This window comes from Schistocerca americana, chromosome 2, assembly GCF_021461395.2.
Source record: "Schistocerca americana isolate TAMUIC-IGC-003095 chromosome 2, iqSchAmer2.1, whole genome shotgun sequence".
NCBI lineage: Eukaryota > Metazoa > Arthropoda > Insecta > Orthoptera > Acrididae > Schistocerca > Schistocerca americana.
In genome coordinates, this window is record NC_060120.1 from 644,568,616 (window position 1) to 644,584,598 (window position 15,983).

Sequence of the window (15,983 nt, forward strand, 5' to 3'; positions counted from 1 at the left end):
TTATGTAATAAAATCCAAATTGCCGCTGTAGTAGTTACGTGTTTTTGTTGTGATGGACCCATTTCGGATAGGTTGCCATCTTCAGACCATCTGCGAAAGTTACAAAATATTTTTATTTCATATTATCATTATTATATGGTTGGTTATCATACTTTCAGATAGACAAATTTTGTACGTATGTCCATATATCATAATGGTCGCTGTCGCTCTGTGTAGGTTTAGGACTCATGCTTTAAGCTGTTTTTGCTGCTGTTAATCATCTTTTCTCGTAACTTTTATAATTTGACGTTTTATCGTCGGGTTTGTCAGATTGACCGTGTTCTCCAAGAATATTATATGGTCGCATACAGCCCAAAATAACAACGCGCCACAGCAATTGTAACTATGTAGCAACTTTGATCAACTGTCACAACTGTCAATAAAATGTCAAATTAGAAAAGTTGCGAGAGTTGACGATTAACAACAGGAAAAACACTTTACAGAATAAGAGTTCCAAATCTACACGACGTTGTAATACAGAGTAACAGCGACCACTGATGATACATTGGCGTAAGCACAAAATTTGTACATCTGAAAAATGAAAATACGATAACCAACACTATAACAAAATAAAACGAAAATATTATGTAACTTTCCCAGATGGTCTGAAGACGGCAATCTAGCCGAAATGGATCCATCACAATCAAACATCATTTACTAGAGCAGTACTTTGGATTTTAGTACTTAACAAAATAGTTCGGCCACCTCGGTTACGGAAGCACACCAGCATTAAAAATTTGCTCACTTTCGGAGACACTTGGCTCTGACATATTGCACTCACAGCCACATAGAACAGTGTTCTGACCACGACTGACGCAACACACTGATGACCTCGCACAGATGCCGTTTGTGCTCAAATACAACAGCAGAATCTGCAGCCTTAGCATCTACTTGTATATATATAATGTGTGTGTGTGTGTGTGTGTGTGTGTGTGTGTGTGTGTGTGTGTGTGTGTGTTCTTTTGGAAATGTCCAAAAGAACAGGAACCATTTTGACACAGAAGCCACTCTGAACCAAGATGCAAAGGAATTACAGTTGCTTTCGAGTGGGCATTGATTTAAATCGATGGGAAAAGCAGAAAATTTGTGCCAGACCAGGATTCAGACCTGGGCCTCCTGCTTACTACGCAGATGCTCTGACCACTACGCCATCTGGACACAGTGGTCATGCAGACTGTACGGACTACCCTAGGACGCGCCGTGCGGTTAAAGGCGCTGCAGTCTGGAACCGCAAGACCGCTACGGTCGCAGGTTCGAATCCTGCCTCGGGCATGGATGTTTGTGATGTCCTTAGGTTAGTTAGGTTTAACTAGTTCTAAGTTCTAGGGGACTAATGACCTCAGCAGTTGAGTCCCATAGTGCTGAGAGCCATTTGAACCCTAGGACGCACACCAAGCTGGAACTCTTACGGAAATCGGCGAAATACCGCGAGTAACGACGATAATGGGCAAGGAGTGCTACTTCAGTAGTGTGTGGACAAGTTGAGAATTTGCGTCTGACGGGAGGCATGCCAAGATAGTCTGTGCAGGTGTGATGACCACTGCGTCCGGATGGCGTAGTGGTCAGCACATCTACCACTTAAGCGGGAGACTTGGTTTTGGTTCCCGCTCCAGCACAAATTTTCGACTTCCCCATTGATGTATATCAACGCCCACTGGCAGCTAATTTCTGTAATTCCTTTGTGTCTTGATCTACACTTATGTTCGAGCATGCATTTCTCGCGGTGTTTCCATATTTTTCTCGAATCCCTCTGGTAGCGGTTCTACACTGAAGCGCCAAAGAAACTGGTATAGGGATGTGTATCCAAATACATAGACATGTAAACAGGCAGACTGCGACGCTGCGGTCGGCAACGCCTATATAAGACAAGTGTCTGCTGCAGTGGTTGGATCGATTACTGCTGCCACAATGGCACGTTATCAAGATTTAAGTGAGTTTGAACGTCGTGTTGTAGTCGGCGCACGAGCGATAGGGCACAGCATCTCCGAAGTAGTGATGAAGTGGGGATTTACCCGTACGATCATTTCACGAGTATACCGTTAATATCGGGAACCCTGTAAAAAACCTCAAATCTCCGACATTGTTGAGGCAGGAAAAAGATTCTGCAAGAACGGTACCAACGACGACTGAAGAGAATGGTTCAACGTGACGGAAGTGCAACCCTTCGTCAAACTGCTGCACCATCAACAAGTGTCAGCGTGCGAACCATTCAACAAACATCATCAATATGGGCTTTCGGAGCCGAAGGCCCACTCGTATTCCCTTGATGACTGCACAACACAAAGCTTCATGACTCGCCTTGGCCCATCAACACCGACATTGGATTGTTGATGACTGGAAACTTGTTGCCTTATCGGACGAGTCTCGTTTCAAGTTCTATCGAGCGGATCGATATGTACAGATATGGAGACAAGCTCATGAATCCATGTACTCTGCATGTCGCTAGGGAACTGTTCAAGCTGGTGAAGGCTCTGTAATGGAGTTGGGCGTGTGCAGTTGGAGTGATATGGGACCCCTGACACGTCTAGATACGATTCTGACAGGTGACACGTACGTAAGCACCCTGTCTGATCACCTGCGTCCATTCGTGTCCACAGAGCATTCCGACAGACTCTGGCAATTCCAACAGGACAATCGGACACCCCCACGTCCAGATTTGCTACAGAGTGGCTCCAGGAATACTCTTCTGAGATTAAACACTTCCGCTGGCCCCCAAACGTGAACATTATTGAGCATATCTTGGATGCGTTGCAACGTGCTGTTCGGAAGAGGTATTCATCTCCTAGTGCTCTTACGAATACGCTGACAGCCCTGCAGGATTCATGGTGTCAGTTCCCTCCAGCACTACTTCAGACAGTCGAGTCCATGGCACGTCGTGTTGCCGCACTTCTGCTGTTCGCGGGGGCCCTAAACGATATTAGGGAGGTGAACCAGTTTCTTTGGCTCTTCAGTGTACAACACTGTCTTATCGTATTCCTGAAATTAGCTTTAGACTTTTCAATTTTGTTGTGCTATAGCGACGTGTTAAGTTCTATATGTGAGGAAGTGCTGTGTGCAATCACAAATCCTAAATGCCATAGATGACGATGAGGATGATGATGATGATGATCATGATCATGATCATGATGGTGGTGGTGGTGGTCGTAGTGGTGATGATGATGATAAATACTGTTCCAAAGGTTTGTCCTGCAATTTAAAAATTTTAGCTGGCAACGCTAGTCTTAACCGTGTGTACTAGGCACAGGTATGTTTGGCAGGAGGTTCCGTGCGCCACACACCCGGCACAGCACCCACCTGCTCGGCGAGCGGCGTCCTCCGCCGCCCCCAGCCTCTTGACGAGCCTGCGGCGGCGGCAGTGCAGGTACAGCAGGCCGGCCAGCAGCATGCCGGCGCAGACGGCGGCGCCGCCGCACGACCCCACGATCACGGCCAGAGACCGCCCGCCCAGGCCAGCGTCTGTCACACACGCACAACACACACTGCTTAAACACCAATGTCGCATCGTGCACGCCTGCGGACAGTATCTTAATGGTTCAAATGGCTCTGAGAACTATGGGATTTAACTTCTGAGGTCATCAGTCCCTAAGGATATCACACACATCCATGCCCGAGGCAGGATTCGAACCTGCGACCGTAGCGGTCGCGCGCTTCCAGACTGTAGCGCCACCCCGGCCGGCCAAACTCTTAATGCCTCTGATAAAGATTAAACTCGTTCGTCAAATTCGCTTTGCTCTATCTGCGAGCTGGTCAAACAAGCTCGCTGACATACCAACGAAATTTGTCAAATGTGACCTCACCTTTCAAGCAGCCTAAACGCTGTCGCTAAGTATCTGACCACTAGTGGGAATGGCCATCACTGCAGACAAAGCATTTTTTGCGTTGACTTTAGCCCTGTGTATAAAGAAGAAAAAGAAAACAAGACGCTAGTCCAGGGATGAGTGAAACTGAGAGATAAATGTACGTATCAACATGTAATGAAAGTTCATTACAACACCACACCGTATGAAAAAATACATGATCCGGGTCAGAGCCGGAAAACTTCGATTTTTAAACTTTTTTTGTTTTTATTTCATTGGACTCCCGCTTGTATGTTGTGCGCAGAATATCAATTATCTTCTTACGTCTTCCTGCGTAATATATGGTTGGGAAAGATGCAACATCTTTACCATTTTGGTAATTGTCAGTACGCTTTTACTTTAATCAGTACAATGTTTTGATCATAGTTTTCACAACTTTGGAAAAACACGAAGCAATGAGAAAATTCTTTGTCGTTAAAAATTTGCCACAGAGCATCAATACAAACGATGTCCGCCATCTTGTCAAACTTGACGTGAATCAAAATTTCTCTCAACCAGGGTCTATGTTTGATAAAAAAAAAGTTAAATACTTGACAGAACAAATAATGTTCCACAAACTGTTTGATCGCTTACAGGAGTCTTCACACAGGCGTGGATTCAAGGCGGTTCACAACACCCCCACCCCGTCTAAAAAAAAAGCACAGTACCCACGTAAACAAATTATTACCATTATATTGTACGATTTCACATATTTTCCTATTAATAATAACAATCCTAGGCCTCTGTGACAGGCTAAATATGGACGCGTTGGAACTGTATATTTGGAGGAAAGGAAAGGTGAGGGGGGAGGAGGGGGGAAATGACGGTGAGAATAGTGACCACATCCAGGAACTGAGCCCTGGGTCTGCACTTACTCTTACAAGCTACACTCATCGTTTCAGTCGTACATTATCTTGTTTGTTATACAGAAGTTGAAGGAGGCACACTCAACAAACCAAATCAGTCATCAGTGTGTAATAGCAAATAGATACACGCTAATCATACGCTCACCAGTGAAAGTATTAGTCACACCCTTAAAAGAGCACGCTCGTCTCTTTGGAGAGTTGTACATGGCGTCGAACTGATACCAGGTAGTCGTGTGACTCTCAATTGCTGACCTAAGTCGTGGCAGTGAAGTAATGTCTGTAGTTTGTTCACGACGTTCTGACCAAGTTTACAAGGTTGTGTGGGGAGCAGAGAAAGCGAACTCAACGTACCGAAACCCAACACTTCGACAGCCGCAGGAAGGGTGGTGGTATGGGTGGCCCGTGCGGAGGGTGGGGGGTTGGGGATGGGAGGCAGATAGCTGCGCTTTCCACATAAGTGGTGTGGTTTATCACGACACGGCACGAAAGTCACTTCGTACAGTTACTGTGCACAAAGATACCGATACTGTATTGTTAGATCACCAACGTTGCCAGCGGCCGGACACGAAAACGCGCCTCGCGGAGTGGCCACGTGGTTTGAGGCGCCGTGTCATGGATTGCGCGGCCCCTCCCGCCAGAGGTTCGAGTCCTCCCTAGGGCATGGGTGTGGGTGTTGTTCTTAGCATAAGTTAGTTTAAGTAGTGTGTCAATCTAGGGACCGACCACCTCAACAGTTTGGTCACTTACGAATTCATACACATTTGAACATTTTGAACAAAAACGCGCGGCCCGAAGTCAACCGGCTTGAACTTGGTTCAACGGATCCAGACATAGGCGGCAGACCTCGTTCAGGAGTTTGTGAACAAAATATATCTGCAGTCGTATGTATGGAATCAGCTGGAGAACTAGTTGATGAAAATAGAGAAACATAAGTCACTGATGGCAGCTATCTGCATTTATATCGCAAATAATTGGTCTCACAGTCAAAACCTGCTAAGACATCGGGATTCTAACTGCACCATCTGCGTATGTCTAGCAATCTGTTATGCACCTTAAGAAAACGTTAGTAATTAAGACAAATTAATATCGTAAAAGCCGTATTCATGATTACAGAATAAGAGCCATCCTTGTCTTACACGTGCCGAGAAATATTGGAACATTTCAAACGAGCATTTTGTACCAGGAACCAAGCTGTACAACAAACTGCTCCAGGAAACAGAAGAGCTAACTAAAACAATATATTTAAAAAGACAGTTGAAGCATACCTCGCATTACTTAAGTAAAACTTAAAGTGACAGCTTATAAGAAAATACGATTGGTAACAAAACATTACACATCTTTGTCAGTCCACAACATTCTTTCGGACGGCAATGCATTTACTGGAAAACTATATGTCGTACATCAGTTATGGAAGACAATGATCTCCATACATGTTACTGAGCTCAACGTCTCCTGCATTACGGAGTAATGCAGACTCAGTTTCTTTTAAAGTGACAAATGGGAGCGCACAAAGAATACAACGATGAGACAGCGATATTGGCATGTCCCTAATGACAGCCGAAAAAGTGTGTGTGTGTGTGTGTGTGTGTGTGAGAGCGCGAGCGCCCCGCAGAGTGACTACAATGTGCGTTGTGAGTCGTTATTAGATGTGAAGAAATGTCCTGGTATTAGCTGTGCAATATCGCAATTAAATAGACTGGCAACAAGTCAAGAAGTATATGTCTCGATGTTTGTTAACATTTAATTGTGTTTCATTAAGCTGGAATACCTAATACAATTATTGTAAAATGATCTGCGGCAGGCGTGTAATATTTTCGCAAGCTGTGCGGACATGGTATTTAGTGCATCATATGTTCCTAATTCCTCCACTGCCGGGCGAGGAGGCGGGGGGGGGGGGGGGGGGGGAGCCGTTACAAAATAGGTGATAATCGCCGAAGAAAAGGTGTGGATTGTAAGGAGGCTGCGCCGAGACGTCTCGGTGCAAGCAAGGCGTTAGTGTTGTCACTACCTCCATCGCCGAGCGAGGATGGCAATGTTTACGAGAAATGTCACGTTCAGAGACAACCTTCCAGGGCTTTAGAACTTCGTACATAGCTGGAGCAACAACCGTAGAATGAAATCTTGTTGTAGAAATAGTTTAGTCAGTCATGTTTATTAAACATCCTTTAGCATGATTTCAACGTTTATAGAACCCCCCCTCTTCAGAAGAAAATACTGACAACTGGATTACATATAATAAATTAAAACATGCACAACATGGTTGTTGTGATTTCGTATTTCCTCGCCGATGTACGACTAGTGCTCTAGCAACGCGTACGCAACGCTTGGGCTAAGGAAAGTGTACGCGACGCTAGTGCACTAGCTGTATATCGGTGAGGAAATGCCAAATGACAGCAACCATGTTGTGCATGTTTTAATTTATTATGGAGGTGAATTTTTGTATTTGGCTGAGGCCTTTCGGCTATATTTTAACGTATCTCTGCGAAAACATGTAATCCAGTTGTCAATATTTTCTTCTCAAGATGACGTTTTTATAAACATTGAAACTATGGTAAAATGTTTTCAATAAACCTTCCATTTTGCAACTGATTGGCTGTATACTATTTCTACAAAAAGATTCCAGGACTTTCTTAACAAATAGTGTTTCCTATCAGACCCTACAATAAAGTGGAATAATATCTGCAATTAGTAGTCGGCTCTTGTTCAATAAATACAAATGACCGTCTTTACATTTATTGATACTTCCAATCACATGACCTGCTCTCTTGTTGCATATTGCAGGTCGTGCATTAGCGCTTTGTGTCGACGCCGGAAAATTCAAGTCTTTATACACCATTTGAAACTCCGAGTTAGTTTTCTTTCCCTCCTATTCTGTCCACACAGAGTCCATTGGCTTTGACCAAATAGGTAGAGCCCGATCCGTCACGCATCAGGTGTGATTTGACGTCTATTCAGTATTCTCACCACGGCCGTATTTAGAATGTGCAGACCTCTACGCTAAACTGTGATTCTGGTCCTACCAGGATATTTTGTGGCATCTAACCTAAAAATAAGTATTTTCGGTAAAGTTTCAAATTAAAATCCTAAGCAACATTTAAAATTAAATATTCTATAATATTTTTGTATACGATTATATGATTTAATCCACTCATGAAACTTAAAAATCAAAGGAATTTAAATCATTACGGTATTTAACATTTGTGTAACATCGCTGTGAACTGCTATTTTTTTAAAAAAGAAACAAACTAGTTGGAATAATAGCCATGCTAAAACCAATATTTCAGTTTAAAAAAAAATGATATGCTGTAACCAATAAGCAATCTGTTAACACACTAATTATTACGAGCAAAAAATATTTTTTACAAAAATTTATCCGTATTTTTATAAGATAACATTTGTTTAAACTTTTAAATTTCCCGTAAAAACGATCATGGTGGTCGTGTGACCTTCGTGACGTGAACATTTCTATGACGTCATTGAGTCACTAAGCTATCTGTTAGATGCTATGGATCTCAAGATAACGTGTGCGTTTCTCGCAATATTTCGTCATTGAATAAAATCATCTTAAAATGGTTTTCCCAGCTTCGAGAATTCAAGAATCGGCATCTGGAGTAAAAACTTTGATAGGTTCTACTTTGCATAAAAAGTGGTACGGAATAAATTTCCTCTGCATTTCTCCCATCAAACAGCTAATATTCCGTTAACAATTATTTCAAAAGTCTTTGCGAGTTTGCCGACCAATATGGCACATATTTGACAGGGCGCCTCTGGGAATGTGGTGCAAAGTAGTAGGGGCTGTGAGAGATGAATAGAGACTTCATTCATATCAGTTTTCCACTGAAAAATACACAAAATAATTAGGTATACGACTTTTACTATTATATGAGGACCTACGCGACAATATGAAAAAACAGACATTTTTAATTTTTGTGGTAAGGGCTCCTAGATAGCCTGCGCGAAAATACGGCCCTGATTCTCATGCATAATACTTCGTTTCCTCAGTACATTTCTAGTGCAAACTATAAACGAACACACACATATGGCCCCTTCCACATCGCAGAAAATTCACAATAATTTTCGACAGCACGACTGCGTTTTGTTTTCCGTCCATGGTACGAACCTTTAAGACGCCGCTTCGCTTATGACGCCGTTAACAAAAACTGTTCAGAGTTCATCAAATGTATTTGATATGTTCGTAAACTGAACATTTGTAATCTGCTAAAAGAATAATTTTCATCACATAAAAATTGTCGCCCACGAGTGACTGGCCCTCATGACAGAGATTAATTGACGTTTGTCACTGACAGTAAGTTTTCGTCATAAAATATATTTTCTTTTTATCCGTTGTTTGAGAGAACATCACTTTTTCATTATACACGCCCTTCACCGTAAGTAACGTTTATCTCCACCAGTCGCGTTTTCATTTAGGCTTACTCTGCTAAGCACGACCTGTTTCGGAAGTTAATTCCTGTTTTCAGGTGCTAACAACTTGACGCCCTTACATCAATATGGCAACATGTGCTCTCTTTGAATGCGACCATGCTCTCTTCCGCTGCATTTGTCAATTGCCTCACAAGTACAATATGGCTTTACAGTTTTGCAAAAATTAAAGCGGAAAAGATCAAGAGTTTATGTACAACGTGGCAAATATCGTCAGTTTTATGTAAGGCGTTTATTAGTAATTAAAAATGAGAGTTAAATCTGTAAAACAGCGTTTTGTATGTCATCAGCCAAGATTTCATTATAGACGGAGCACTAACAAGGACTGGCTGCACAAAGATGAGGGAGTAATTGGCCATGTCCTTGTCAAAGAAACTATCCCAGCATTCATCTGGGATAATTCAGGGAAACTACAGAAACTTGCTTAAGTATGAGTGGACGCACGCGACGCATATTTGACACCCTGGCCTCCAGAATTTTCTAGTAATGCATCATTGGACGTCAGGTGGTAGCAACGGCTTTCTCAAACTGGAGCCGCTACTGCTATTTCATGTAGCTGCCAGACTGGCTTCACGAGGCAAAGTGCACTAAGGTCCGTTCCTCCAACAAAACAAAATTCCTAGAGAACACAGACACTCCGCGTGGAAGGCACAGGGCGTGTGTGCTACATACAGACGGAATGTTACAGTTGAAAAGCATTGTTTCTCTCTTCTACAGCCAGTTTAAGTGTCCAAAAACATTCTTGGCGCAAGTACAGCTATACTTACAAGCATAGTTTTACTACGAGAGGAGTCGTAAGGTTTTAATTAAAATCTACTTACGTAATTAGTTTTTCGTTTGTTTGCATGTCCATTTCTGCAGTGCAGATTCACATCGAAATCTCCGCACCGCAGCACGCCGTTACAAAATGAGACAGCACACTGATAAAGCAGGGCCTCGTACGGTAATTCGTTTTCTGCACAACGCTGCAACAAGCCGTGCCGCCCGACTCTTCTTGAACATGCGCCCTCTGAATGTTTACTGCAGTCCTCACAGGTATACGAAAGGACTCTCTTGCAGCGTCTGCCTCTGGAGTCTGTTTAACATCTCTATAACGCTCTCGAAACGACTAAAAGGTCACGTGATGAAATACTCTGCTCTTCGTTGGATCTTCTCTATCTCTTCTATTACTCAACTGGGTAAGAGCCCAACACTGTGTACCTAGTATTGGTACACAGCGTGTAGAACAATAGCATGGGCACCACCTGGATTTACTCTCCCATCGACTGGACAATTCAGATTTAACAGTGCCAGATCACTTCATCAAAAATCGAGGTAAAGTTCGAGATTTACTCTAGGACATTAGCGCAAGATCTGGTGACGACGAACTTAACGCCATCAGCACTCCTCCCCTCGTCGGTTAAATACTGCCTTGAAAGTGTATTTCCCCGTTAGGATTCGAAATGGCTGTATCAGAGTCGCACCGAGCGATTTGGGGCAGCTGTAAGACTCTGGACTCGTATTCAGGAGGAAAGCGATTCAAATCCCCGTGCGACCATGTAGATTTAGTTTTCCCACGATTTCCTTAAATCGGTACCATTTCATTCCCCATCATTCCCTAATGCGAGACTGCTCCATTTCTAAATGATCTCATCGTCGACGGGACGTTAAACCCTATTTCTTTCTTGTTGTTTCCGAGTCGCACGCCACCGGCAGACGTCCGTTAGCGAGCTCGGCTACGGACGTTGATACTGAGAATTTATTGGTCCAGAGCAATGCTTTGGTTCAAGCACCCCTTTCGACTTCCAGTGAAGTCTTGGCTGTCGTTTAGAATGACTACTGTTTTCCACGTTTCATCATTTCCCAGTTATGTGTAACTTATGGTCAGCAGCGTGGTTCGGCACTAAAAGTAGAGCGAATGCCAAGTCCCACGACGGTAGCGATTACTTTGAACACTGGCAGTGGGGGATACTGCTGATGCTCAACGGTTGTACGACGTGACTGTTTGATGGCTACTTGCGTGCGCACTGCATCCACGTCCATAATACACGACTGATGGTATCAAGCACGTGGTTACTCAACTTACGCGGCAGTCGGCTGTTCCAGTTCGTTGAGGATAAGAGCATTTGAACATGGGAACCTTTCCTGGAATCCTGCCGAGTTCTCGAGCAGTGACGCCTGGTGAGAGAGAGAGGAAGGGGTTTGGGGCAGGACAGGCAGAGCCCGGCAGTGAGCCACGCAATGGCTGGTGCAGAAAAGCTAAGCCACGGCTGGCGGCTACAGCGGTGGCTGAAAGGGGGAGAGCAGAGCCATCACCTGCAGCTCCTCTTTCGATCTTTCACATTTCTTCTGCTAATTCAATCAGACAAGGGTCCTACACTGATGTTCAATACTCAAGAACCGAAGACACTTGTTTCGTGAATGAATTTTGTGTAAATAGGATTCCGCCTGTGACTCTGAGTCAGCATCACATATACATAGAAATAGTTTTTTATACTCATTGACCCGCCAGGGTAGCCGAGAGCGCTAATGCGCTGCTTCCTAGACTCGGGTAGGCGCGCCGGCCCCAGATCGAATCCGCCCGGCGGATTAACGACGAGGGCCGGTGTGCCGGCCAGCGTGGATTTGGTTTTTACGCGGTTTTCCACATCCTACTAGGTGAATCCCGGGCTGGTCCCCAAGTTCCGCCTCAGTTACACGATTCGCTGACCTTTGAAAACGTTTGCGCACTATTTCATGGCTTACACTAGACACAGACAGCTGGGGTACACTAACACCATCCCGGGGGATATGGGGTGGCGACAGGAAGGGCATCCGGCAACCCTCTGCAACTAACACCTCGAAACAAGGCCGACTCCGCGTTGAAGCACAACAAAGGCCCAAAGAAAATGATGATGATGATTTTTCATACTCATTGCACTTGAGATAGCTTCAGACGATTACAAATAGTTATTTTACCTTTTTAGTATTTCCAATGATTTGTTGCCAATAACGGTAGCTATATCACTCCTCTGGGTTGCTTCTGACGTTACTTTCACATCTGTCGATTTCATTCCGGCAAGAGCACCGTGCTGATTTCTGTCTGTGCAGAAGTATTGAATCCAGTTACAAATCGGGTCAGAATCTCGGTAAGCTCATATCTTGTGTCGAAATCTTTTCGAAAGTAAAGAAACACAGTATCAACCTGGGGACAATTGTCCAAGACGCTCTAGACCTGGACCCTAAGAATGAGTTTAGTTTCATGAGATCTCTTTTTATGAAAGCCATGTTGATTCCCATACACAAGACTTTCATTTCTCCAAAAAAAATCTTAACCAAGAACATAAAACATATTCTACAACTCTACAACAGATTGATGTCAACGATATAGGAGATTAATTTTGTTCTCCTCTCTGACGACTCCATTTGAAAAGATTCAGTTAAATAGTTTTCGAGGGGAACAAAAAGACCATGAGTCATTGCGACACTATGTGCGGACTGATCTGTGGCGGGACAATACGGAGTCAAATGAAGTGCATGGTGCGTCACTGATGAGACTGTTTGGTGCTTCTTCAAGAGTACGTCATCAAAGAAACTAGAAATCATTACGTCAGATACACTGGAGAAAGGCAAAGCTACAATTATAGGGGCTGCAGACAAAGGTTTTGACGGTGTTCACTCAAATACAGCCTTCTAAATCCTCAAGGTGTCACGTATAACATGCAGGAAACGAGAAGTTATTTACAACTTGTACAGAAAGCAGACCGCAATTATAAGAGTGGAAGGGCATGCAAGACAAGTGGTGGTTGAGAAAGGAGTGAGACAGGTTGTCGGCTACAGGCTAAGGTTACTAAATTTGTATATGGACCAAATAGTAGAGAATACGAAGAAGAAATCTGAAAAAGGAATTAAATTTCATTGACAAGAAACAAAAATTTTGAAATCTGCCGATGACATTGTAATTCTGCCAGAGACAGCAAAGGACCTGGAAGAGATGTTCAACGGAATGGACAGTGTCTTGAAAGGATGTAAGACGAACATAAAGAAAAGCAAAACAAAGGCAATGGAACGTAGCTAATTAATCTGGCGGTCCTGAGGGAATTGGATTAGGAAACGAGACACTAAAAGTAGTTGGTGAATTTTGCTACTCCTCAGTAAAATAGCTTATGATGGCAGAGGCAGAGAGGATGTAAAATGTAGACTGAAAATTCAAAGAATTTATGAAGGAGACGCGTTTATTTACATCTGATATAAATTTGTGTCTTAGGAAGGGTTTTCTGAAACCATTTGTCTGGAGCGTAGCGTTGTGCGGTAGTGTAACGTGGACGGCACACAATTGAGAAACAGGAGAATAGAAGTTTTTAGAATGTTGTGACATAGAAAAACGATGATGTTTGGCTTTTGGGGCGCTCAACTGCGCGGTCACAGCGCCCGTACAAAGTCCCAGTTTTTTCACAGTCTAATATTTACACTGTCCAATTCAGTCACTGTCACGAATGGTGATCATCATGATGAAATGGATGAGGATCCGGTCGGGAATCGAACCAGCGATCCCGTGATCCAGAGGCAGCAACGCTAGCCACTAAACCACGAGCTGCGTTTATAGAAAAACGACGAAGATGAGATGGGTAGATCGAGTAACTGATAAGGAGGTACTGAACCGAAATGGGAGAAAAATAATTTTATGGCACAAACTGACTAAAAGAAGGGATCGGTGGATAGTAAAGAACCCACCCGAATAACCACGCGTGTTAGCACGCCGCTTCCGGAATTTGGAGAGATGCACCGGCCCCGATCGAATCCGCCCAGCGGATTAATGACAGGGTGTGGTGCGCCGGACAGCCTGGTCGTGCCTTTTAGGAGGTTTTCCACACCCCACTAGGTGAGTACCGGGCAAGTACTCACGTCTTGCCTCAGTTACATGATTCGCAAACGTTTACAAAACATTCGCAAACTTTCACGTGGAACAAAACTAGACGCGTGCAGATGTGGTTTTCTTTTTTTTTTATTTGCTGCCATTTACAAATGACCTGCCGCCTTGTTACTAAGACAGGTCCACTTGTGGACTCAAAAGTAATTAAGAAATGAAATCTTAAAATTAACGATTTATGAAAAGAAGACAGGAATTTAGGAAGACAGAAAAGAGTTATGGCATTTATCAGTTTATTACATGTTATAAAATCTGAAAAATTTTTCTGAAATAACAAGATTCTTGGATTTAAGAAGGAGAATTAAAAGGCAATAAAGTACGTAGATTTGTGTTAGAGATCCCACCAACTAGCTATTTCGAGTGTGAGGGTTCCGCAAATCGCCCAGCCTGTCACATTCGAATTAGCGTATAAAATATATCTTTAACAATCATTTGATAAATTTGTGTGTACACACGTGTATTTGTATTAGTCTTATATTACATTTGTCACAGGTGATATCTGATTTATACAGTGTACAATCGGTACATTGTGCATCTTTGAATTCCTTATTTCTAAGTGTTAAGTGCATGATATTTTTAGTTTAGCTAAGCATAATAAACAATTCGGTCATTTAAATTACACTTATTACTCAAGATGTTTCTACATATGTTACAATATTTTATGGCAGTTGATCCGTTTCTGTGTTCCTTAATTTAGTCTTATCTGTGTATTAATCTCAATGTTTGTTTCATGATCTGAGTCGGTTCCTGTGTTTGCTCCTGGTTGTGTCATTACAAGTACCTTGTTCCTGTGTGTGTGTGTGTGTGTGTGTGTGTGTGTGTGTGCGCGCGCGCGCGCGCTCTTATTTGTATATGTGATTGTCCTTGTTTATATAATTCATGTAAGGCATGTGACACATTATCGGTTATATCATTCAGTACGCACCAATGTCCAGTTGTTGTAGAATTTGTCCTTTGTTGTCATACTGAGTTCGGGGTTGTATGTGTGTCTGTCACAGTGTACAGTGACGTGTTCAGGAGTTCCTAGTTCTTCGCAAGTGCACGTGGGTGTTTGGAAGAGACAAAACCGATGGAGATCTTCACGATATGGACCACGCCCCGTGAGGGAATGGACCATGCCATGTGTGTGATCTATATGTTCTAGCATCATTCGTTCCTTGATGTTTGGGAAAAAGGCTGCGATGCCCCTTTTCTGTTGGATCCCACTGTCTTTGCCAGCTGCATTTTTCGCCAGCGGTTTAATTGGTGCCTTTCTGTGGCGTTCTCTTCTATAATTTCAAACACCTTCTCACCACGTCACCATTTCTTCAACCAGTACGCTGTTGTTCTTTGACGGATAGTGATATCAATGGGGCAGACTCCCAACACCACGCACAGCGCCTCCGACGATGCTGCGTCGAAGGTGCCCGACATCCTGAGCGACACACTTCTTTGCCAATGTCTCTCAATGATTTCGTTTGTTGCAACCCTCAGTCGATGTGTTCAGGCGCTCGATGCAAAGCATATTATGGATTCGAATAGTGGTATATGGTATGTACGTAATGTCTATACATAAAGAGAATACGCACAGATGTGGTATACGAATTCCGTCCCGCAACGAAGGGAGAGTGGATGCGCGGGATGGAGTGACGTCAGGAGAGCATCCTCACCCTGTACCACTAACCCCGTGAACATGGTGATCACCGAGCGAGTGGTTAGCACACTGGACTCGCATTCGGGAGGACAACGGTTCAAACCCGCGTCCGGCCATCCTGATTTAGGTTTTCCGTGACTTCCCTAAATAGCTTCAGGCAAAAGCCGGGATGATTCCTCTGAAAGGGCACGGTCGATTTCCTTCCCTAATCCGATACGACCGATGACCTCACTGTTTGGTCCCCTCCCCCGAATCAACCAACCAATAACATGCTGATCCCT

General features: G+C 43.6%; 1 protein-coding gene across 1 annotated transcript in view; it reads right to left on the reverse strand.

Annotated features, from left to right (window-relative positions):
- The window catches only part of LOC124594267, a 42,223-nt gene extending 37,454 nt beyond the window's left edge, over positions 1–4,769 (reverse strand). Inside the window, exons 1-2 of the mRNA XM_047132631.1 lie at positions 4,751–4,769; positions 3,334–3,495 (exon numbers count right to left, since the gene is read on the reverse strand). Coding sequence (XP_046988587.1) covers positions 3,334–3,495; positions 4,751–4,769 — 181 coding nt within the window. The remainder of the gene's footprint in view (positions 1–3,333; positions 3,496–4,750) is intronic.
- Positions 4,770–15,983: the final 11,214 nt, after the last annotated feature.